At 32.9% G+C, this 26,638-nt stretch overlaps 1 protein-coding gene across 1 annotated transcript; it reads left to right on the top strand.

Annotated features, from left to right (window-relative positions):
• The first annotated feature begins 386 nt into the window (after positions 1-386).
• LOC115886325 lies at positions 387-24,834 on the top strand. Its single transcript, XM_030905419.1, has 3 exons — positions 387-604; positions 22,902-23,327; positions 24,749-24,834. The coding sequence occupies exons 2-3, from the start codon at positions 23,048-23,050 to the stop codon at positions 24,832-24,834; spliced, it is 366 nt and encodes a 121-aa protein (XP_030761279.1). The 5' UTR covers positions 387-604; positions 22,902-23,047.
• The last annotated feature ends 1,804 nt before the right edge of the window (positions 24,835-26,638 follow it).

Genomic DNA, 26,638 nt, shown 5'->3' with positions numbered 1-26,638 from the left:
TTTTTTGTTGGTTAGGTGTCAGTTTGTAGTGTTGGACTTTATTTGGTTTGTCTTTATTTGTTTTTAAAAAAAAAAAAAAAAATAATATATAAAAAATACTTAAAGTTGTAAATAAAACGTTAAGAGAAAAATCATAAGTAACGAATAAAAAAGCATATTCTCAAATTCAGAAAATCAATATTTAACCGAGTAAAAGATGCCACACATTTTTTTGCAAAAAAATATTTTTCCAACTCGTTCAATCATCGTCGATTGTATCGATCACAAACATTCGCGAACCCCGAAATAAATTATCAATCCGGAAAAAGCTTACTCGTCGGTTTTCCTACTAAACGAAGCTACAAAGGATCGGTACGAAATCAGTACTATCGGCAGGTCCAGCGGTAGTCGATCGGCGACCTCCATACCGCACCGTGTGTAGCAGGAGTCGGGCATAGGCAGGCCGCAGGACGACAGAGTCGGCAACGGGGCACCACAGTCGGATCGCGCGTGCCGGTCGAATACACGCGCGCACGTGCCTCTTTGGATGATGCGGTGGTGAGTCGCGATGGTGCGCGAACGCGGACAGTGGTGCGTGTAATTGAGCGGGCTGATTTCGTCAGTGGTGTATAATGATTTTCTGGAAAAATCAACTGGGTTTTTTATTTGATTTTTAACTATGCTCTATTTTAGTGAACGATATTTTGTTGAAAAAATATTAGAAAGATAAATATTTGTTAGTTTCTGTAAATTATTGCAAATTTAAATGTACAGAAACACCCTTTTTAAGGTACGCGTCCACTAATCGGCGTCGGACGGACGGTACGCATCGGAAAAATCGGATGTTTTTTGGGTCCATGTTTACTACCACGGATTATTGGAGTCGGTATCACCATCTCTCGCTCTCCGCAGTTAGCAAAGTGGTGTTGAAGCTTATGTCTTCATTGAACTTGAATGTTATAATTGTTGCGTGTTGTCGGGAAGAGAGAACGAACGAAGAGAGAATGTTGGTGCATAATATTGTGTAAAAGACCAAGGTTCGAATAATATGCGGTTTATTTTGTGATTTAATTCTAGATGAAAGAAAGTTCTTTGAATATTTTCGAATGTCCCACGTTAGATTTGAAGCTTGCTTTTAAATATTTAAAACGACCAAGTTTATTTAGATAGTGTCCGCACGGAACGGATTTTGATTTCGTCTTTGGAATCCCGTCCGGAAATGCCGAAGTGCGGTCGGTTCGATGCCGATAGGTGAACGCGGTCATATTCAAATATCTGAATTAATTAAATAATCCGATTCATCCAATGCGTACCGTCCGTCCGACGCCGATTAGTGGACTGACAATACCTATAGGAAGATAGACGAAAACTAACTAATATCGGGGTCTGGAATTTTTATCAAAAACATGATGATGATAACCGCATCGATATCTGTTACCGTTGTTTCGGAGTTACGGGGGGTGTTTCAAAAATCATTTTTAACAAATCTGTAATTCTTTAACTATAAAAATGTTGTATTGTTATGTGAAAACATTTCCAAAGAAAAAAAAAAAAACGTAGAATTTAATGGTTTAAGTATTTTTTTAAATTAATATTTAAAATTATCAACAGAAAATTTGATTTTTTTATATGGGAGGATGTCCCGTAAATTTTAATTCAATTGAAAAAATAAAATTACCTTTCAAAAATATATAGCATGAAAAATAAATTATAAAAAAAAAAAAGATATAGGGTTTTTAAAAATTAGCCCACTGATAATACCAGGTGCGTCTCAAAAAAAGGCACTCCTATAACTTTTATTTTTTTAGGATTTTTTTTGAGATTTGGTATGTTTTTGGTATGACATAAATTGGGTTGGTTGGACGTATTCAATTGTTTTCGATTACTTCCGGTTTCTGCAAATGACTACAACTTTTGATTTTTTAATAGCACCCTCGGTATTTTTTTGCTTTAAATGACATGCCATATTATGTCTACTTTTGACATTTCGCATATAGTTTATTTGAAATTATAACTTGCGGTTCTTAACGAAAATTTGACTTGAAATACCAAGTGTGTGGTATCAAATTATTCATGAAAAAATGCTATTTCCAAATATGCTAATGAGCCACCCTCGTTACATTTGAAACCAGAGATACGATTAAAAATACGATTTGAGCATTTTCAACGATCGGGACAGACACTAAAGCATTGGAGCAGATCTATTTTCCAAAACCATGATGAAGAATTAGTGTTTTTATCGTATCCATGGCACTCTAGACTGAATTTTAAAATACAATTTTTTTATTAGTTTTTTTTATTTTTTTTTACATATGATATATAATTATTCAGAATATCATTTTCTATCGAATAAAGTAAAAATATCGAGGTGCCATTTAAAAATCAAAAGTTGTAGTCATTTCCGGTGAAACAGGAAGTGGCTAAAACAATTGAATACAATCAATTCTAATTTATATCGTATACTAACATGCAATCTCGTTTTTATCTGAAAAAAAATAAAAACGTTATAGGGGTGAAACCCTTTGAGACCCACCCAGGTATGGGCGTTGGTGCCCATAACATGTACCAAAAATTCTAGCTGAGCAGCAATTAAAACAAAAATAATATTTGCAATGAGAAATTACACCACCCCAAACTATATTTAACAACATCCTTTACATTTATACTTTTGTCTAAAAACAATAAAAATAAATAGCAAACCAAGACATGAGATATTGCTACAGGTGTTCGACATATCGACCGTCTTCTATTATGGACAGACAGGACAGTTTTTGAACATTTCTCGCGGTATTCTTAAACTCAGTGGAGTTGAAAGATACCATCATATAACCACTAAGTACTTCTAATTCTTGTCTAGATTATTGGGCAATTTAAAAATAAGGAACCTTTATTCTTTTAAGTCAGGCGGCCTCGAAGGTCAACGGCTGGGATTTGGGTTAGCTATTCAATTATTCTCAGAAATTGGCTGCAAATTTGCTGCGATAACTTCAGCGTTCTAAAGCGGTGCCTCGTCTTTCTGGAAGAAGGTAATAACCGATTTCCATTAGGGCCAGATTATCAATAAGGGATACAAAGCCTACTAGTTAAAAAGTGGCGAACTTTTAAAAATTCTGTATTTCGAAAGGGGACATAACAAATATCAAGTGTGCTATATTTTTGAAAAGTTTTCAGTTAATTAAAATACTCTCTCTTAAAGGTATCCCAAACCCAAAAAATAAGTTTTTCTCACTCTTAGTAGTAATTTAAAAAAAATGCTTAAACTATTAAAATCTACGTAAAAGGTACTTTGGAAAGCTGAAAGAAAAGAATACAAAATTTTCTAATTTTTTTTTTTTTAATATTTGTTTAAAAATACATATTGTTGAAAACACACCGTAACTCGAGCGATATCAATAACCAGATGTTGATGTTGCGGTTTTCCATCATATTTTGACAAGAATTGAACACCGATGTTAGGTTACGTCTATGTCCTATAGAAAGGTGTTGCCCTTTAAAAGCGTCAATTTTGACCCACCCTGAACAGGGTGTCAGTGGCTTTACTGGATAAATTAATAAAATCATATATTTTTTGGAAATATTCTCGGAAAAGGCAATTAGTATTTTAAATTATGCTCTTTTGATGTAAAGAAAATATTACTCTTACAACTTAATCAGATATTTTTGACTGTTCTTCGGACAGGCGCAAATTTCAATTTTTATTTTTACTCATAAAAATAAAGGCAGATGTAAGGGAGTTGAAAACCCGAATGAGAAAGCAGTCACTGTAGGCTCATTTCCGTCAAAAATATTAGAAATGATCAAAACTAATGATCAAAATTTTTGTACCGCGTATGGCGTTCTGGGGCGTTTCAGTTAAAAACGAGGTTAAAAATAAATGATGAAGAGATTTTATAAAAAGTTTATTATTTTAATACTGTTTACGATATATTCAAACTTGTGAACAAACAATAATTTCATTCATTTTCAATAAATCAATAAATTAATAAAAAAGGGACACAAAAATAAAGTAAAACGCATTTTTTAGAAATTTTTGACAACAGAAATATAACTTGGCTAAGGAACCAATAGAAATTAAAAACCTATATATTTTATGATTTCTCGCATTATTGAAAGTACAAACCACTGAAATATGAAGCTAAAGTAATAAACATAAATGATTTTCAACAAAACTGTTAGGACATAAAAATTATGTTAACATTTGAGTGCATTGAACAAATCAAACTTTAAACAAAAAAAAAAAAATCAAAACAAATATTTGATAAGTGCAAATTTAAATAAATACTTATAATACTATAAGAACATGATGCAGTGGTGAAATTTTGTTGAAGCTAAAAGCATTTCTCATAGGACCATGATATTTTCAGGTTCACTTCTTACATATGAAGCATTATTCATAATTAAAATAGACCAGAAAAGATAAATTAATGGGGCAAAATGTGTTAGATATGTATCATAATTTATCTGAAGAGCTCCAAATAAACGTCAGAATAAATTTTAAGAAATTTCAGATGGAAGATATAGGTCCTATATTTTTAGCCACTCTTGTTTCAGTTAATTATAGTTAATGTCTGGTATGAACTCTAAAGCAGAACTTAGATCTGGTTTGCTATTTGTATTTTTCAACATCATCTAAATCAGACAAAAGACGTTTAAAATATATCGTTATTTTTTGAGATTTATTTTAGTATCGATAGACTACTTCAAACCATTTTATGTGAAAAAAAATAAATGCAATACATTACTACTCGCATCATAAAACACCATTACTGCCGTTACTCGCTGACCAGTATTCGACACGCATCAAAGATGGTCAAACAGCGTTTTCTTTCATGAGCTTTTCTGCGACTGAAAAAGCCGATACGTGATGTTGTTTGCCTACCGCACTCCGCACATTCAAAAATCTCATTGCTTTGTGGCCCCCCCACCTTTTGGTTGTCGCTGTTATTGAGTTTACAATTCTTCTCATTGCGTTCTATTGTGAACTGATTCTTCCCACTCATTCTGCTGTTAATCCCCTTTAAGTTTTCGTGGAAAATGTCCTTGTACAACTTTGAAAGGGTAAACCTTATTGCTGATCATGAAACACATCTTGCTGCAGTATGTCCTGGATTGACTACAAAAAATAAAAAAAAAAAAAAAAAAATAAACCAAACCAAACTTTATTGTTGAGAAAAATGCATTCTCCATAAAAAATTCTAAAATGGTTAAATCGTATACTGTTTCAGATTTTCATGCATTTTAGAGAAGATTAAAAAACAATGAAAATGATTGGTTTATTTTTTCCTATCCGGTTGGCTGCTCAAGTGGCTCACACAACCACAAAAAGTGGGACCACTCCTATTTTTTTTTCTTTTCAGTTAAAAACGATATTTGGTATATTAGTATGACATGAAATTGGGGATTGATTGACTTATTCAGTTGTTTTTGGTCGCTTCCTGTTCCACTGGAAATGGCCGAAACCAGACTACAACTTTTGATTTTTTAAATGGCACCCTTCGCATATTTTTTGCTTTTTTGATAGAAAATAACATTCTGAATAGAATAACATGTCAACTACTGAGCATTTTGCGCCGATGGGTTATTCAGAGATATAACATGCGGGTTCATAACGAAATTTGACTCAAATACCAAGTGTGGTATCAAGTATTCGTAAAAAATGCTCTTTCAAACTAATGAACCACCCTCATTCCATTTGAAAAAAAATGGAAATATTATTAAAGCCCGATTTGGGCATCTTTTAACAAGGTAGGACAAGAGACTAAAAAACATTAAACTATATCAAATCTATTTTTCAAGGTTCATGATTAAAAATTAGTGTTTTAGAACATAGCCATGGCACTCTGGATTGAAATTTAAATACGATTTTTATTGAAGATGAAAATGTCGTCATATGATGCGTCCCTCTATTCAGAATGTCATTTTCTATCAGATAAAAATACCGAGGGTACCATTTAAAATCAAAAGTTGTAATTTCCGGTGAAACAAAGAAATAACCGAAACTAAAATTCCAAAAAAAAAAAAAAAAATAAATGTCATTTTTAATGGAATATAGAAGTGAACCCTTTTGAGACGCACCGGTACTGGATTGCTATAATGAAGTTATAATTTTGAGTTGGTTTTATGTCAACTTTTTAGTAAATGACGTCCTAGACGTTGACCTCGCCAAAATTATCATCGATTATGTTGAAAATTTCTAATATTTTTTCTATCTATGCAAGTATCATTATAATGAATCTATTGTCTAAAACTTTCTAATTTTGAATCGTGTTCTTACGGAAGATGATGATCGAAATAATTCCCTGATTAGAATTTAACAAATTTATTTTTAATTATTTATCAAACTTGGCGAAATAATCGAGTTAATAATAAGGCAATACGTATATGCATAAATTTTATGCGTTTTCTGTGAGTATAATGAAACTTGTTTCTTTTAGTAATCTTTTGCCACTTATGGATTTTATTTTCTAAACTAAATAAGCCGAATTACTTATAACTTAAATCCCAGTTCTACTACTTGAAAACTATGCATACATTTTATGCACAAGTAACAAATTATTACAACATTAACTAACCTTAATTAGAAACTATAATTTATCATTTATAAAAATATTGTATAAAAGTATTTTTGAATAAAACAAGCTTTGATTGATTCAGTTAGTTTTCCGTTATAATATCAATAGTATGTATAAAATTCACCAGCAAAGGCTGGAAAGCGAATAAAAATACAATTTTATTATATCAATAAACTTCTTTCTAAAGAAATGTTCACGTTAGGGAATCTTACGTAACTGTTAAAAATACCTCATAAATTAAGCAAGATGTGTACATTTTGTTTAAAACAATTTTAAATGGTTATGGTTTAAAATTACTAGGAAAAGTAAATATAGGAATAAGATTGTAGATAGAAATATTTCGTATGAATGAAAACAAATGAAATTTTATAATAGGTGCATTATCATATCATCATATAATTTACATTTTACTCGCTTTATTATTATTTTTAATACATTATTTTCTGATATTTCTAGTATATCAACCAAATTTTTAAATTAATTCTAGTATATCAACCAATGATATAATTAAATCATTAAATTAATTTGCAAATGGTGACATACCTTACTTACTTACTTTTTCGTATCCGGATTATAGTTTGTTAGCCCAGTAATGGACTACGTCCAACACTTCCCATTTAGCCAGCCATACGTTGTCGAGTGTACATTTGTGAGAGCAGGAAAGACATTGAAGAACATATTTCATGTGCCGAATGGCGCCGCAGTCGCATTTGTCGTCATTTCTGGTCCAGCAAACCCTATTTGATCAAATTGGATTTCACTGGGGCCACCCCAGTTCTGATTCTGTTAAGCATTCTCCAGGTTTTCCAGTCGCTGGAAACATTGTTTGGTGGGTTCAAGTCGAAGAAACATCTCTAAGTGGGTAGTTGGAGGGAGGTTCATCCAGGGCGTGGCTTAGGAAACGGCACGGCGTCTGAATTTAAGTCTACCTGTGCCGTACTCTTGGCCAAAAATTGAGTGACGAACATTACAGGTTTGTTTTAGCTTCTCAGTATGTTCATAAGTTTTTCTGCGTATATCGAGGCTTGTAAAACCTGCGGCCTTCTAAAGGTTTTCTAAGAGGGTGGGTTTCATTCAACTGGTCACTATTCTGCATGTTTCATTCAAGGTAATGTTCACCTCCTTCGCATGGGCAGATCTACACCACACTGGACAGGCATATTCAGAAGTTAAGAAACATAGAGCTTTAGGAGAAGTTCTGACCATGTTAGGTTTGGCTCCGCATTTGCAATTGGCCAGTTTCCTTATTAAGGAATTTCAGTTTCTACCATTTTCTGCGTTTTTCTGCAGTGATATTTGTAAGTTAATACTCTGTCCAGCACGACGCCAAGATAGGTAGGCCATATCTGTGTGTTCTAGTGGTGTCCCGTCCCATGTGACATTAAGTCTGCTGGTCGCCTGTCTCGAATTCAGGTGGAATGCACTCACTTTAGTTTTGGTGTTGTTGAGTTTTAAAGAATTCCTTTGTAATAAGTCGACATTGTTTTTAGGGCGGTTTCTAGTTTATCCTCGATATCTTCGAACCCTTTGCCTTTAACTGCTATTGCTAGGTCATCTGCATATACAAAGGATCTAGTGTTATCTGGAATTGGTTGGTCATTTGTGTATATGTTGAAAAAGAATTGGTGCCAGCATGCTCTCTTGTGCTAACCCATTCTTCTGGTTTCGCCATCGACTTTTTTTGTCCTCGAGCGCCACGAAAAACTGTCTGTTTTGGAGCAGGGATTCAAGTATCTTGACTAGGTGGTAATCTTTCAAGTTCCCAAGGCTTTAAGTGTAATATATTGTTTTTACCATGTCATAAGTGAAACTTAGGTCGACTAGGGCTAGCCCTGTGATGTGTTTATTTTCAAACCCCTCCTCGATATGTTGTGTCAATGTGAGGATTTGACTGGTGTATGTCTGAAACCTGCTTGGTGTGGAATTAGCTTTGTATCGACGATCTCCTCTTCTATTCCCAGAGGATTATCTTTAGTGCTTCAAAAAGATGGCAAATGAGAGATATAAGTCGGTAGCTTTCCGGAGACTTTGGATCTTTTCCGGGTTTAAGGAGAGCTACTATCAATTGGTGACATACCAACTATGTACAGGATGATTAGGTTTTAATATGATTTATATCGTGAGAGTGATTATTTACAGTAGAACTCTCTTCAGGCTTAACCAGGTCTAAGAAAATATGTTTTTTTTAATTTCATTAAGATATACTATATACTGTATAATCGAAAACCGTCAAGCTATTTGAAATGACGACTACTATAGTAATATACAAAAGTATAAAAAATACCGAAAAGTGTTTTTTTTTTTTGGAAAAAATGAAAATTTAACGTATATCGCCATTAGGTTGTAAAGGGTGTGGGCTGAAGGAAACATTTCAGAAATCTGCCCCAAGGCTTAGCCCGATCCTGTCGTATTAAGCCACATGCCACATCCAAAATTCCAAACACACGTGCTTTGATTGTGTGCTTGATGAAGACTTGATTAAAGTTTCCAGAGCTTCAGCATTCTTGGCTATAAAATATGATCAATTTGTTACTAAACCATATAAATTCATTTATATATCAATTGTAATTACAAAACTCAATCTATTTCCACCAAAGGCTCTAAATTCTGCCTTACTTTCATGCAAACTTAGTCCAAATATAATATATCTTTTATTGATAAGCCGACCACCAAAATCTTAAAAATAAAATTAAATTGTCTAAAATGTCCTACAATACGGATATAGTATAATCTTTAATTTATACTACCTTTAATTTCCTTCTTCATTTATGTAAAAATAATTCCAGCTCACAAACTGAACAAACATGGCTTTTATGCTCTTTCAACCCAGTGAATGTAATGTCTTATGAGGATACCCTAATATCGCATTTGAAATTAACGAGTCTGAGTAAAATTCAAAAAACAAATTACGTAAATTGCTTAACGAACTAACATTATCCGAAAGCAATATAAACCAAACTGTCTGGTTTAGCGGATTAACGAAATTAGGCCACCGGTTTTCCGTCATTGATGCCGCCTATGTAACGTAATCACATCTGTTTACGCATGTGTATGCAATGGAAACTTGAGTAAAGTAAATTAATCATAAACATATACATTCTCAGTAGCTGAACTGAAGACGCAAAATCGAAATAAACAGCTGCAACCCATGACCGTTAACACAAATCTAGTTTTAGCTCAACACCTAATGTGCGGACCTTAATTATGAAGGCTGCAAATAGATAAAAAATATAGAATTCATGATACTTTAATGGATATTTTAGTTTCTATATTAGGATATTCAGTCATTTTTCGTATTGATTTCTGTGTATACTAGAGATGAGTAATAAATCAGAACCAGATCCAAATCTGCATGTTATTCTTTAAAAATCATGACTTAACCCTATCAGCTCGGTTTTCCTATAGGAAACCGCGATTAAGGATTTCTTGTTTTAGCGCGAGGCTCTAAATTTAGGGCAAAACCAGTGTTACTAAAGCTGCGGTTTGCGATTTCCTCGGTATCAATTGCAACCAACTGTGATTTCTATCTGTGAGTTTGAATTTTTACGAGTTGGGTGGATTTGCGATTTGGTTGCGAATGTAATTTTGTGGATCTATTAAATACTAAGAAAACCTCGCGGATTGAATCTCTTTTCTCTGATTATTGGCCGAGAGGGCATTGTTTTTCTATAGGCCACATCATAGTGTTAAATGATGTTTCTGGCGTAGCCCACCTCATAACTTTTTTATTTTTTCTGATAAAAAAAAACGAGATTTACCTAATATGTTAGTATAGTCTGTACAACGAGAAGATCCTTGACAGTGATAGATGTGTCTGTCATTTTAATTTCAAAGTAGTTTATTCTGGATTCATGAAACAAGATGGTATTAAACTGAAACGCATAGCGATATATTTAAAATTTGATTGACGTTGATAATGTATGACACTGCAATATTTAAAACCAGAAGAAACTGAAAATAACGAATATTTATTACAGCAAAACGAAGAAGCAATACAAAACAAACAAGTAAACAAGACACCGCATACCAAAAAAATATAAAAAGAACTATTATTTACTTCCAAGCTTTATGAAACTACCCGCATTTAAGATTATATTTATCAATATAACTTTGTACAAATACAAATCAGGCTATTCCACAGGTGAAGGTTAAACAATGGCATAGGTAAAATGCTAGCAAACTATTTCATAATAAGAACACCTACTCAAATTTCATACCTTTAAAGGTTAATGTAATTTGAATTTTAAACCAATTTTTTTTTTTAAAAATTGAATTATTTTCTTCTGCAGTAATCAAAATCCATTATTTAATTCAATGTGATGGCCGATATTTTTACAAGCAACGAAGCTTTAGTATGCAGCAGTTTGATCCTTATATAATGATGCACTTATCTGCTAATGAAATGGTATACAAACTTATCGATGGCAACTTCAATGGTGTATAAGACTTTCTGCCTGGGCAGTGCATGTAAACTCACAACCTGTGTCAATTCCCAGTTAATTTTCACTTATCTTCCCACTTGACTCTCTCTCAAAAGTAACACGTAATAATACTGAATCAAATGTGAATTACCCTTCAAACGCACAACAAAAGCATACCAAATTATAGTCCCATGAATCATAAGATTTTGACAAGCAAACATAAACTAAAGAAGAGTTCATACGCATTGGCGTCCGTTTGTCGTTCATCGTTCCATCAATGTTACTGTGTAATGAATGACTGTCATTTGCCCAAAACCACAAAACTGGTTAAAAACAAGAAGAAACAAAAAAAAAAAAAAAAAAAAAATTTAAAACCCATCCATAGATAACTATATATAAAAAATATAAAAAAAAAAAAAAAAAAAAAAAAAAAAATTTTGAAAAATAAATAGATTGGTATGGGACACACCATTTTCTGCTATCGTTCAGTTTGAATATTACCTGAGAAAAACAGAGTATATAAGGATATAAATTAATGTATATAATTCTTTGGGTACACCCCTGTTTCACCGGAAATGACTACAACTTTTGATTTTTAAACAGCAACCTCGGCATTTTTCTACAAACCAATGCAACTCAGCAGACAAGTGAGTTTATTTGTCAAAATTACATGAAACCAATCGCTAACCCAGCAAAGGTTTTTCACCGTACCAAATTCCTGAATAAAATTCTAACATTTCAAATGTAACTCTATGGAATATTATTTATACACGACGATAAATTGCATTATTTGTCTTCCTTGAAATTATCTTGCTCACTGGCGATTTCATCGCCCGTGAATTAATTTTTCGGTCGACTAGAGCAAAATACCACTTTTATCAGTCTTGTATAAAAACAACTAAAATTGTAATCGCAGGTTACGGTCATTGCGCATTAAAAATCTCAATTTCAATTCAAGGGATTGAGAATCGCAGTTTTAACACCCCAGGTATAACCTACGATAATTTTTAATAGCGCGTTGTTTAGTTGTTGTGCTTGCTATGAAGTTTCTGTACCAGCCTGTGTCAAATAAAAAATAAATCCATTCCTCTGGCTAAACAGTATCTCCAAAACTACTTCAAAACAGAATATCCAATCGATTACGCATGTTGACTCAATATTTATCACCCAACACACCTCTCCGCCTGAGTATTTATTCATAATCTTCGCAATTATCCATTTACCGTCTCCGCATACTAACGAGATCGGTTTAGTTACAACTCTTTCTTTTTTCGTTAGTCTAGAACACAACAACGTTATTATCGTGGGCGAACCACTAAAGATTCCACCACACGTTACGAGATCTTAAAGACGCTTGTGGTTTTAATTAGTTTGTATTCGCCAATATCGATAAATCGTTGGGTTAAACTACGTTTATAATATACAATTTATGCATTTGATGTTTTATTTTGACTGTACACCAAAATACCATGCAGGGCCTAGTTTAAAATGCATTAAATCATGTATCTTGTTTTCAAAAATGCTGTTACATTTACATTACAAACAAAGTTTCACATACCCAATACAAATGTTAATAATAAACTAATATTACAAACATCTTCTTTGCTTTGGTATTCATTATTATAGTTCTGGAACTGAGCTGTTTTTCGAACCAGCCACTGATACTGCGCCTCTTAGGAACTAGACTTCTGTTTTTTTTTTTTTTTTTTTTTTTTTTTTTTTTTATACTTTTTTTTGTTCAATGGTGGTGCATTTCATCAATCAGAAAACAGGGGATGGTTTTCAAAGTAAAATAGGTTAAAAATTGAGATTTCTGTTTGAAAATAATATCAAATGCTATAACTAGTCAGTGAAAAATTAAATAGCGAAACGCAAAGAAAAAGTACAGGTAACTTAAATTTCACATCAAACAACATAAAACAAATATCTATCAATCTATAAAATTTAAAAAAAAAAAAAAAATATTTGAAATTAAAATGCAAATATCTATATTAAAACCTAAATATAATAAATAATGAACTTAAAGAGAAAAGAGGCAAGAACAATAAGAAATAGACTACTTATTTAGCAGAGTTTCATTTCGATCGCTAGAGTATCAAAGAAACCTCTCTGCTAACAATTATTGTTACTGAGGCCCGATTCTGTAAAAATATTTAAAAAAAAAAAAAAAAAAAAAAAAAATAAATCTTTAAAAAAACTTAGCATTTCATCGAACACAAATACTAATACATTCAGCAATATTACTTTAAATAATAAAATAAATATATTTAAACTTCAATAATTGCTTAATAAACATTTTATAGAAACTTCTAGAAGTAAGAACAGTATTTCGACCGCTAGGAAGTATCAAAAGTCTTTCTGCACGTAATAAAAATATGTTTTAAAAAAAAAAAAAAAAAAAATGAAGAAAAAATTGAAAAACTGGAATTAATAATTTGAGTCGTGGTTCTTTTGATGTTCTCAGAAAAGAACGAGGAAATTCCCCTTGGTTCTGGCAAACCTAGAATTATCACTACATGGCTGTCACTGTCCATTGCTGTATGCATCCCCAAGTTCCCCACCTTGCTGTCTTCATGTCACCCAATTCCCAGCAATTTTTTTCACACCATTGCAGCCATGTCGGTGGTCTACCTCTATTCCGTTTATCTTCTCGTGGCTGCCATTCCAATATTATTTTAGTCCACCTGTCGTTCGTTCTTCTCGCCATATGACCTGCCCATCTCCATTTCATTAGGTTTTGTCTTTGACCTTAGTTCTTTGTCTGATTGTACATTGGGTATTTTCCATTGCTTCTTTGGCTAAACGACTTCTGGTACTCTTTACTTGTTAATGTCGGTACTTCCGTCTAATGTTCAGGTAGTATGTAAAGTCATTCGGAACCCCAAATTAAAGTGGAATAATTTAGTGGTATCAATTAATTAAACTTCATTCAGAACGTCGAAATTAGGTGGATACCTACCCCAGTATCCTTTAGGCAGAAATTTGCGCTTATCGAAAGATGTACAATTTATCTTTAGGATAGAACTATCGAAAACAGAAGTACCTGCCATCCCATCCGATAGTCAAGCAGCACTTAACGCGATCAACCTTGTGTAACCATCAATTGGAAGTTGGTCAAAGAATGCCCAGAGAAGCTCAAATAAATTAGGCAAAGAAAATAAAAGTCCTCCTACTCTTTGGTGCTCTGGGTGCCTGCTCACCAAGGGATAGAAGGCAATGAAAAGCAAATGATCTTAGCTAGAAAGGAGCGAACACTCCACTAACTGAACCAGAAACTCGTTCTGTTTTCCAAACTTGGAACCAACTGAAAGTGGAATCCAGCTAATCTCGGGAAGACTCCATCCGTAACTTGAAATGGGTGTCCTCCAACGGTCTAATACACCCGAAAAAGTTCCTAGAACTTATGACCGAGAAAATCAAAGGTTTTCCTTGATTTAAGTAAAAACAATCTTCGGATTGTCAATGGGTTTCTAATAGACATTGTCTTCTCAACGAACACCCTAGTAGGTTGAAACTGAGAGAAACAACGGCGAATGTAGATTTTATGGGGAAAATGGGAAACACCAGGAACACCTTATCACTGAGTGCGCCGAGACGACGACCATTCGTGCCATGAACCTTGGTACGTCCGATGTCGAGGATGGAGAACAGGAGAAGTAACCTCTTTAAAACCGTATCAGATACTGGCTTTTCTTAAAGCCCTGAGATTGTAAGGATGAGTTATAACCGTTATAACTCAAGAAAGGGGAACGCACAATTGGTGATCTATAAGGTCGCGGTGATTAACCTCCTAAACATCATTCTACATCTCTATCTTCCATACATAATTGTGATTAGAGATCAAAAGTTATTGAGTTATTTCTAAAACATTCAGTACCTAAACAGTATCGGCCAATTAGTTTAAAACAATATTATTATATTAATTTTAATTGTGTTTTTTAGCTTAGTCAACAGCTTGCGATAGTTATTTGTATCCATAAAGAAAGCCTAATATTTAGCTCATAAACTAAAACCTTATTGATTTAACCAATATTTTCGATTAAATATCTTGATTTGATTTTCGCCTTTGATTGATGATAATCATAGGCGAAAATCCGTCAAGAAATGGTGCATTCCTCGTAAATTTTGAAGTATAATTGTAAAGTGGAAAAGTTACAAGTTTGTTAACTTTTTCCACCAACTGAAGATTCCTAACACCAATTTTTTACGTTCTGAAGCTTACATTCAAAGGAACAAAAGCCCTAAAACTAGTTACCACCAACTAATTGAAACAACCAATTTATTCCACCAATTGCAACGTTACTAGAAAGACTATTTTTGTCACTATAAAATAAATACAAAAAAAAAAAAAAAACATTTGAAATAAATAATAATAATAATATCTTTAGTATATAACCACTTTTTTTATAAAACCATTGCCTTCTGTGAGCCCACTACAAAGAAATAATACATTTGTTAGAAGTTACCCTGCCATTTTGTGGGATAAAGCCTTGTTTATAACACACTATTCAGGTGTAACGATTAATATATATTATAATTATACAAGAAGGAAACAACGCTTTTTAATTCTCAATAATACCGTTCTAAAAATATACTTTGTATAAAATGGGTAGTTTATTTGAAGAGCCTTCTTACTCTCTGTTAGTAAATCTATCACGTTTGTATTACGATGATTATGTGGATGTGCGCTTGATATGTATATTTATACCAGCAACGTGTAATGCACATCTTGTTTAGTTTATATTTTGCAAGTAACTGCAGCAATTGGTAAACAACAGTGCAAAATGCACTTGAAACTAACAGAAAACACGGTGAAAAATGAAAAAGATTCTAAACAGCAGTAGGTTTTCTTTTATATTATCTTCGCGCGTTTAGTTTTCTATATTAACTGCTTCATCAACAAAATTATAATTAGAGTTATCACACCATTTCCACTTCTTGAAAATCTGAACTTAAAATAATACAGCATGCATTGCATATTTATGTAGATTTTTTGTCATTAAATGTCATTCCACTGAAAACATGAAGTTATAGAATCGAGTAGTTTTAATAAACCTAGCAAAGCTCTTAACTAGATATTCATAAATACATAATTCATTAAAAAAATATAAGTATGATAGAAAAATATAACAATCGTAATATACCGGTTGTATCTCAGAAACTGCTTATCGTGTAACTTTGGTAAAAAAAATTGTAATAAGTAAATCGACCAAGAGAAATCGCTGGAAATTATTTTTAAATTCGAAAAATGTTTTCTAGGGTGTGTATCTGTGATGGCCAATCAAAAAACAGGATTTTTCTCAAAATATATTCTTTTCATTAATACAAATAATTTTCTGCATTTGTTCAATTTTCGTTGAAATGTACCTACTTGGAGGTATCCTTGGGCCTATTTGTAAAGTTCGTATTGTAGTAAATAATTATATTTTACCAGCTGGACCTTTGAAGTGAGCAAAGTACCTGTGTGCTGTACTGCTCAAGTTTTAACCGTATAAATATAGACCGATAATATATAAAATCTGTTAAAGCTGCCTTTTCAAATTGTAATTTTCCAAACAATAACGGAACATATAGCGATATGACCTATAATACCGTACATACTTTATGGGTGGGTTCATTGCCATTTGAGTAAAACATGTTTTAAAATTATCGTTATTAAAATTACTTTTTATGTGTATTAATAGAAAAATCTGCAATTTTGTTTACTCTTCCCTGTTGTTTACAAAATTACAACCTGATTTTCGACAAGTAAGTTAATAATTAGCATACCTATAGGTTACGAAATATTTTGATAACAAACACGATGAAAATGTAGATGATGATAGTCAGACAGTGGATATTACGTAGAAACAAATGAAAAAAATTAAAATAGATAGTTTTGGAAGCCAATTCTGTCAATATTTGCTCAACACTTAAAAAGCTGAACAAAAAATACGTTCCCACTCTTTTGTTTGTATTGTTGAGTTAAAATGAACAAGAGTAGAACTAGCTTTCACTTTTACTCATGTATGATATTTTTTTTTTTCACTTTCACTATATACTCATGTTCTGTTTCACTGAAAATATTTTCTCTGAATCAGTTAGACTGCTTATGTGACACTGACACATAAGAACCCGCTTTAAGGCTGAAATTACTAATGTTTTGGAACTGTAAATGTTAAACATATTCAAATTCTAGTAGCATTGTTTGTACTATTTTACTAGTCTTGTAATACAGACATGAAAGAAATTAAGAGTTTCAAGATAGAGGTACATTATTTTTTATATCGAAACTATAAACTCTAAATCTGATTTAATGAATCTGAAAATATATGTATATTATGTTAAATTATTCTGATTTTCATGCTGTACCAACAAGTACCAACCGAAATGTATACACACAGGACCTCCTCCACGAAAGCTTGTTAAGACTCATAAAAAATATTATAAATGACATTATGTTAACAATTTAATCAATAATTTTATTTGTCATATCCTTCTTTAATTGACCTTATAGTAGTAACGGCATGTTAATTTTAATATCATTATTATGTTAAAGCAAGCCATCGATCAAGTTGTTATCATCGAAAATGTGTTGAAAAAGTGTTTTGACAGTATAATATTAGGAGATGACTAAATAGATCTAATAGTTAATTAAACTGGTCTAAATTAGGTTTCTCGAAACTTAAATTTGATTTTCTACTTAAGAAATACTTTATATACAATTTTTTAAAAGAAAATTGTGCAATTTTTTATTTATTAGTACAGGGTGTCATTGAAATGGTGTAAAGAATTCGGGGGGTGATAGTACTCCTAAAAATAGTAAAAAAAGTTCCTATAAGTAAAGGCGGAAAATGCATATTAAGGGAGTTAGAGGCACTGAAAGGGTGAATTTAAAAAACGCTTGTTTTAAAATTGTACGCTTAAAAAACGAGATAAAATTTCGATAAAAAATCCTCTGCAATACATTTTGACCCTAAATCAAATGGTGGTACTGAAAAATTATTTGGAAAAGCGGAAAGGGTAGTTTTTGCATGGATAGGGTTTTTTTTCGTGAATAACTTTTTTGAGGTTATTTTTTTTGCAACGTGGGTTCATTTTTTGAAAACTACATACTTTTTCCTACAAAAAAGATACTCTTGTTGCACATCGCCCAGAGCGTTGGTTTTCGATAAAATTGAAGACAAAGAGTTTGCTCTGATGGGTTTGCTAACTGGTTAATCAACATAAACTTATGGAAGTTATGGCTGTTCAAAAGTATCCAAGTAGTTATCAAATAATTAATTGAAAAATCAAAATTTCATGATTTTTAAAACATCTTATTGCTTTAAAAAACGAAATAATCCAATTACCAAAATTCCTTATTAAAATAATGCATTCCTTAATTCATTCATAGTAAATGTTCAAAGTGACCACCATTCATTTCAATGTAGACATCTGATCTTCTCTACGATCTGCGTAGATACCCTGTGGAATATCCTTGGTGTTGTGCGAATTTGATTGGAACAATCAATAATGCGTTGCCGTAGTTGATTTTCAGTATTAATCGGCACTGAGCAAACCAAATTTTTTTAAAACCAAAAAAGTTTATTTCGTTTTTAAAGCAATAAGATGTTTTAGAAATCATGAAATTTTGATTTTCCAATTAATTATTTAATAACTACTTGGTTACTTTTAAACCGCCATAACTTTCATAAGTTAAGGTTGATTAACCAGTTAGCAACCCATCAGAGCAATCTCTTTGCTTTCAATTTTCTCGAAAACCATCGCCTGGGCGATGTGCAACAAGAGTACCTTTTTGTAGGAAAAAGTATGTATTTTCAAAAAATGAACCCACGTTGCAAAAAAAATAACCTCAAAAAAGTTATTCACGAAATAAGCCCTACCCTTGCAAAAACTACCCTTTCCGCCTTTCCAAATAATTTTTCAGTATCACAATTTGATTTAGGGTCAAAATTTATTGCAGAGGTTTTTTTTTCTAAGTCTTATCTCATTTTTTAATCCTACAATTTCAAAACAACCGTTTTTTAAATTCAACCTTTCGGTGCCCTTAACTCCCTTAATATGCATTTTCCGCCCTATACTTATAGGAACTTTTTTTACACCATTTCAATGACACCCTGAATACGTACTGCAATTTTGATTATGTGTCAACGGAATTGTCTTCAATATGAACAATACTGTCTCAAGATTTATGACTGCATAGCTTGCATATTATACATTAAAATTCACGATAACCAACAACCAATAAGTGTCTAAATATTTGGAGCAAGTTTATATTTTTATTACTAATCGAAATATTTATTAAAAGTTGAAAAGGTCATAGTGTAGAGTAACAGAGAAAAATCTTCTGAAATAACAAAAATCTTCCTTACAGAGAAAAATCTTCTGAAATAACACTAGTTAATTATATCGTCACCAATATACATATAATACATTTTTTCTACGTTTGTTGGTTTAATTTTTTCAATGTCGTTTTTGTTTATTTCAACCACAGAAAAATAATATTCCCTTTAACATGATATACATGTTTTTGATATGCAAATTAGTGTCCGTGGATTCTACCTCGTGATTATCAACCTAGAAGTTTACAAGAAACATCAGATATATAAACCCACATAGAAAGTGATGCAAATATAATACTAGAATTTAGAATTTAGAATGAGTGGGAGGGGGGTTAATCACTTCGACCTTACAGATCCATTGTGTCCCCCTTTCTTGAATCATAACTCATCATACAGTCCCAGGGCTTTGACAAAAGCCAGTATCTGGGACGGTTTTATAGAGGGTAGTTCTCCATCTCCAATATCAGTCATACCAAAATTCATGGCACGAATGGTTGTCATCTCGGCGCACTCAGTGATGAGGTGTACTGGTGTTTCCCCATCTTCCCCACAGAATCTGCATTCGCCGTTTCTTCTTAGTTTCAATCTACTGAGGTGTTCGTTGAGGAGACAGTGTCCTGTTAAAAACCCCGTGACAATCCGAAGATTGTTCTTACTCAGACCCAGGAAGATCTGTGATTTTTCTTCATCATAAGCCCTCAGAAACTTCTTCGAGTGTCTTAGACCATTGGAAAATTTCCATTCCAGGTTGCGGATGGAATCTTCCAAGTTCTTGAGTTCCGCCTTGAGTTGGTTACCACTTGGAAAGCAGAACGGTTCTGGTTCAGTTAGTGGAGTGTTCGCTGCTTTCCTAGCTAGATTATTTGCTTTTTCATTGCCTTCTATCCCTTGGTGAGCAGGCACCCAGTGTAGGAGGACTTTGTTTTCTTTGCCTAATTTATTCAGCTTCTCTATGCATTCTTTGACCAATTTCGAATTGATTGATACTGAGTTGATCGCCTTTAACGCTGCTTGACTATCAGACAAGATGGCTATTTCTTGTTTCCGATAGTTCCTATCTAAGATAAGTTGTACGCATCTCTCGATAGCGTAGATTTCTGCCTGTTGGATACTAGGGTAAGTGCCCATTGGTTCGGAGTAATTAGCTCTCGGCCCAAACACTCCGATCCCTGTTCCCGTATTGGTTTTGGAAGCATCAGTATACCAAGTTATGGTATGGTCTTTTAACTGCTGGGCAAGCGTTTCGCTCTTCCAATCCTTCTTATTGCTCAATACTACATTGACATGTTTGTCAAAGTTGTACGTTCTTGGCATATCGTCCACTGGGAGTTGCAGGAGTTGTATTTCCTTTTTGAGGGTGTTCCAAGCCCCTGATCTGTCAATTCTCCCAGTACTAATTCCGTTATTGACCATTCTAATCATTGTCGCATTGGCATATCTACCAATGACAATGTGCAGTGGTGTTAGATCTAGAATGACCTCCATTGCTGCTGTTGGACAGGTTCTCATGGCTCCTGTGATGCAAACACATGCTAGTCTCTTGACTTTGCATAGGTTTAGCCTTGCCGTCCGTTGCTCTAGTTTTGTGTACCAGGCAACTGCTCCATAAGTAATCATGGGTCTTACTATCATGGTATACATCCAGCGCATCTATTTCCGGCCAGTTTTCTGCATATCATGAGAGCCTTTATGGCTTTGCTGGTAGTGTTCTTAATATGCCTGTTCCACAGGAGTTTACTGTCCAGGGTTATTCCCAGGTATTTAACTTCCTGTGTTGGCAGTATTTCCTTTCCATCTAGTTGGATTCTTTTCAAGTTTTTCAGACTTCGCTTTCTGGTGAATGGCACTATCGCGGTTTTGTCTGAGTTGATAATCAGCCCGACAGTCCTACACCATTTCTCAGTGATACGGAGTCCTCTTTGGATAATATCACACAAGGTGCCTTCATGTTTCCCCCGAGCGATCATGACTATGTCATCTGCATACCCAGTGCAGTGTATTCCCGCTAGAGTTAATTCATCTAATAATTCATCCACCACCAAGCTCCACAGCAAAGGGGAATATAATACTAAGAAAATGAAAGATAAATTTCAATAATGGTCGATGGTTAAGATATTTTTTTGTGCAGGGTGTCCCACTAAGAATAGCTCCCGGCTGTATCTCGGAAAGTATTATCCGTAGGACCTGCGGAAAAAAATATTGCTAACTAAAATGCCTATGAGAAATTGCTGGAAATTATATTCAAGTTTGTAGAACGGCCGCTAGAGGGCGTAACTGCTATAAAAGTTTTTACACAATTTTGCTTAGATAAGGGGTACTATAAATAATAGCTTAATAATTTTTAGAAAATTTTGAATATTTTTTGTTAGCACCATTTTTATACCATTTTCTCGTATCTGTCAAAATAAAATGGTGGGGGAAGGTTAGATCTGTTTTTATTTAAATATTAATAACTGCGGACTGGATGAACGGAATCCAATAAAAGGGGACTCGTTTAAAACGGTAAGATTTTGAACGTAGACGGCTGTGGGATGCTGTCTTACAATTTAGCAAACAGTGCACGTTTTTTCAAAAAAAAAATAAATGCTAAAGTATGTGTAGTTTTAATTGATAGAAAAGAGTAAAAAAGCTTAAAAATTCAGCGAAAACCGCATCTTGATATCCTCTTTCGAATGAAGATATTAGCAAAATTATAATAAATACGAAAAAATAAGCCTAATTACCTTATTTTTATAACACGGTTACATCCTTCTTGATTATGACTATTCTAATAAGAAATAAGATAGAAACGATTAGTTTACTCTAAAATCGACAATATACTAGAATATCACAATACAAGATGTATTAATATCTGATAATTAAGATATCAATGACACTGAACAAGAAACGACTCGCGACGTCTCAGTGAAGTCAAGGTAGGCTTTGGAAAAAAGTTGCTTTTGGCGTATAGTATAAACGTCAAAGTGTTATTAGATCAACATTTTGATAGCCTTAGCAGCGTTTTTATCTGTTGGTTACTTTTTCAAAAGGCCTCTATTACTTGAAGAAGCAGTTGATGGCAACTGTTGCTAGGCTTTATATCATCACAGGCGCCGTTACGACAGTAGAATGTTAAATTGTTTGGCCTGCCGTTTTCGTACTAGCGAAAATATTCATTAATGCCCTGTTTATCGATGGCATAGAGGTCGAACTGAAGTTAAAACAGGATAAATATTAAGGAAAGCACCATAGTACCAAGGTGCCAAGGTACTGAAGTACAAAAGTATCGAAAACTATCGAACTACGATCTAACAAATTACCAAAGTCCCGAACTACCCGTAATTTATTGCCTATGTGTGAAAACTTTTATTACGCCACATGACCATTTTTTAGTCTAAATCTAAACGTGACTATATACAAAAACATCACTATATACAAAAACATCACTTTAAATACCTACTTCAACCAATTTTGCATTTTCATTTTTCATTTTCATGGTATTAGCTCAAGCTGCCCATTTTGGTCACCCTGTACATTGAAATTAATAATCTTTACTAAATATAATTTTTGCTCTTATGATTTGGGTGAAATCGCTATGAATAACCCAGTTGATTTTTTTTCTTCAGATGTCATTGTTGTGTAGTGCAAAAATGTAATTGGTTCAAAACCTACCGCGCGTTACATCATTCGTGTGTCACAAAACATGTTTCGTCGTGTTTTATTTGTTAGAACGATGTAAATTTGGTTTTATCAGTGAAAGTGTTTTAATACGATGTTGATGAAATTAACGTTCATTTATTGGGTTCTCGCTACATCGGTACCAAAGGCGGAAGCGTCCCCAAACGAAAAATCGTCTTTAAAAGCGCTGAAACAAAGAAGACACCCGAGGCAGTACTACCAAGGCATGCCGATTTATCCAGCTGTAGAGTTCAACCAACAACTACCACCTTACATCGTACCGAGGTGTTACTACTTCATGCCTTGTGTAGCGCCACCTTGCCAAAGGCGATGTCCAAATTTTGGCCGGCCGTCACCAGTTGTTCCTGCACCAGGTACTGCCTAAAAATATTGTAGTAAAATCATCATGCGGCTTTAGCATTGCAGTTTTTAAACGCATACGAGTACTATTTTCATGTTTTCAAGTGGATAATTTAAAGCTAGATGAAAAAAAAAGTATTAATATAAATTGTAAACTTAAAAATGTATAAATGAATATATTATATGAAAAAGCAACAGCTAGTAAGTATATAATCATAAAGCAAATATCAGTAAGTCGAAATTTAATACATGAAAATTGTGGGAAAACCCAAGATCAGAAAAACTTCTATAAAAAAACCCATGTTAAATCAAATTTTGATTTTTTAGTTATTCATTTATAGCCAATATAAGCAAAAAAATTAAACCAGATAGTTCGCTTGCTGAAAACTTAGTGAATTAAATACAAAGAAAAATGCAATGTTAAAAAACAACAGAATGTTTTGGTTTCTTTGCATTCAATTACTTTACAAGTTTCACTCATGTTTTATTTTTGTATTTTCTTTAAATACATATTTATTTATAAATAAATATATGATTGCCCCCTAGTATACGACATAAATCAGGATTGATTGACGTATTCAATTTGTTTCGGTCACTTCTTGTTTCACCGGAAATGACCACAACTTTTGATTTTTAAATGACACTCTGGATATTATTGTACCTTATTCGATAGAAAATGACACTCTGAAGAGAATGACATATCATATGTCAACTTTTTATTTAAAATTGTAACATGCGGTTCATAACGACAATTTTACTCGAAATAACAAGTGTGTGATACGAAATTATTGGTAAAAAAACTTTTTTCCAAATATGCTAATGGGTAATCCCTTGTTCCATTTCAAAAAAATGAGATAATATGATTACAAATACGATTTGGGCATCTTTTAACTGGCCAGGGCAAGACACGAAAAACATTAGACAATCAGATTTATTTTTTCAAGGCTCCTTGATTAAAAATTAGTGTTTTTAACAGATCCCGAGATTTAGATTGAAATTTAAAATACGATTTTTTTAAGCGAAAATGTCAAATGTTAACATATAATATGTCATTGAGAGTGTCATTTTCTATCGAAAGTAAAAAATACCGAGAGCGTCATTTAAAAATCAAAAGTTGTAGTAATTTCCGGTGAAACAGGAAGTGACCAAATACAACTGAATATGTCAATCAATCCTGAGTTATGTCATATACCTATCGTAGCAAATCTAATCTTTTTTATCTGAACAAATAAAAAAGTTATAGAGGTTTTGGGAAACACCCGGCAGATATATTGATAGATTGTATTCATGAATATTGAATTTATCACACATTTTGTTGAGTTTCCTTAAATTTATCATAAATAACTTTTACTTTGGAAAACATTAAAATGGTACCCTAAACTCATTTAAAAATCATCATATGCACTCTCGAAGTACTACCAGTATAATATTTTAGGTTATGTCGGTGCAGAGATCATTATATCACCCGCTGAAACTAAGTTTCCTGCTACTAAACCTCCTAACAACATTCCAGGCAAGTAAAACCAAATATTATTATTTAAAACCTCTAAAACATTAATTAAGAATAAATCTGTTGACTTGCTTTTAGTATTTCGCAAAAGCCAAGTTGAAAATCGTTTATACAGGGTGTTCCTTAATGACGTATGCTAATATTTAAGGAGGTGATTCTTGAGCTTATTCTAAGAAAAAAACTTCATATGAATATATGTCCTAAACATCTTAACTTTTCAGATACAGTGTGGTAAAATGTTCTATTTTTTTTTCAAAATATCTCTGATGGTATATTTGATACACGTCCATGCATCAAAATGCTTATTTTGATATACAAAAAAATGCATCATTTCTTAATTTCCTTCCAGTCGATGCAGAAATGATTTCCACACAACAGTCGCCGCATCATATTGTCAGCGATTTGACCCTGAAATAAACTGACTTAATTTTTTAGGGAAAAACTATGCGTCAGACGAAAAAAATAAAGAGACAAAAAATGTTTGGAAATGAATGGAGATTTTGAAAATCATTTTTATTTTAAGAGAAGTCCGTGTACCACTTTTTTCTTCGAAAATATTCAATGTAAAACCCGTATGGACAGCACTGGTTGAAATAAATAAAATTCTTTGTACACCAAAAAAGGTATTTTGATGCATAAAAAGGTGTACCAAGTTTCATAAAGATATCTGTAATAAAATCAGAGTTATTATGAAAAAAAGTTTTTTTTTAGAAAACTTTACCATCCTGTATCTCAGGAGTTAAGATGTTTAGGACAAATATTCATATGAAGTTGTTCTCTTAGAATATAGAATAGATCCAAGAATCACCCCTTAAATATTAACATATTATTAAGGAACACCCTGTATAAATTATAATAAAGATATGATATAATATGTGAGAATTGATGCACGCTGTCAAATATATTTTTTTGCAATATTTGACCTTTACTACACACCGGTTGGATGTAATTTACACCCGATAAAAGCAATGAAATTTTGCTGGCAGATTGCTTAAGATGTCATAAATCTTTGAGAGAAGTTTTAACAGGATGAACTCGATTTTTCTATACAATATATTAGCCACAAAATATTTGATACTAGATAAAATGATTGAAGACTAAGCCCGCGGTTACATTGCACGCGGGTCCGTGCGTTTTTTTAAACGTGCGAGCTCTGACGGAATTTACTCGTACCACTATTTTATTTTAGTGGTTACATTAGAAGCGCATTCGTGGTGTCCTGGGTGTCGAGTTTGTCAAAACGGACGCCGCTACTTTGATGCTGTCTGAGGATTTAATGTTAAAATAACTACTTATGAACAGAAGAAAATGTTAGGTAAATGATTTATATGTAAATAAAATATTTGGTGAATTTACATATCATTATTTATCATTTGTTTGTTTTTTGCGGCGTGCACGCCCGTGCACGTACAACCAAAAATACGTACGGACACGCATCCAGTGTAACCATGGGCTTAGACCCGGTTGTACTTACTCGATTCAGTGTGAGTTCAGGTTTAAATCTAGTAGAAAATGGTAACAGCTGTTATAGTATACCACTTAACATAATATCTACACCAACCGGTTCGAAAAACGGGCACTTTAAAATATTGATGTATTTTAAAGTTTAATATATTTTGTTCTAGCAGGCCGATTTTGATATTTTTTAAGCAGTTTGTAGCTAAATTATTTGACTTTTTAGTATCTCTTTCTAAATTAAAAATGAAAGTTTCCGTCTTTCAATTATACGAGGGAAAACAAAATGTTGATATTTTGGTGAAAGTTTGAAACGCCCTTTGGAATATGTTAACAAACCAAGGAATTAAAAAATCATTT

This window comes from Sitophilus oryzae, unplaced genomic scaffold (assembly GCF_002938485.1).
Source record: "Sitophilus oryzae breed Bouriz unplaced genomic scaffold, Soryzae_2.0 scaffold_482_pilon_pilon, whole genome shotgun sequence".
Lineage (NCBI taxonomy): Eukaryota > Metazoa > Arthropoda > Insecta > Coleoptera > Curculionidae > Sitophilus > Sitophilus oryzae.
The sequence above is the reverse complement of the archived record's forward strand: the minus strand, read 5'-3'. Positions and strand labels throughout refer to the sequence as shown.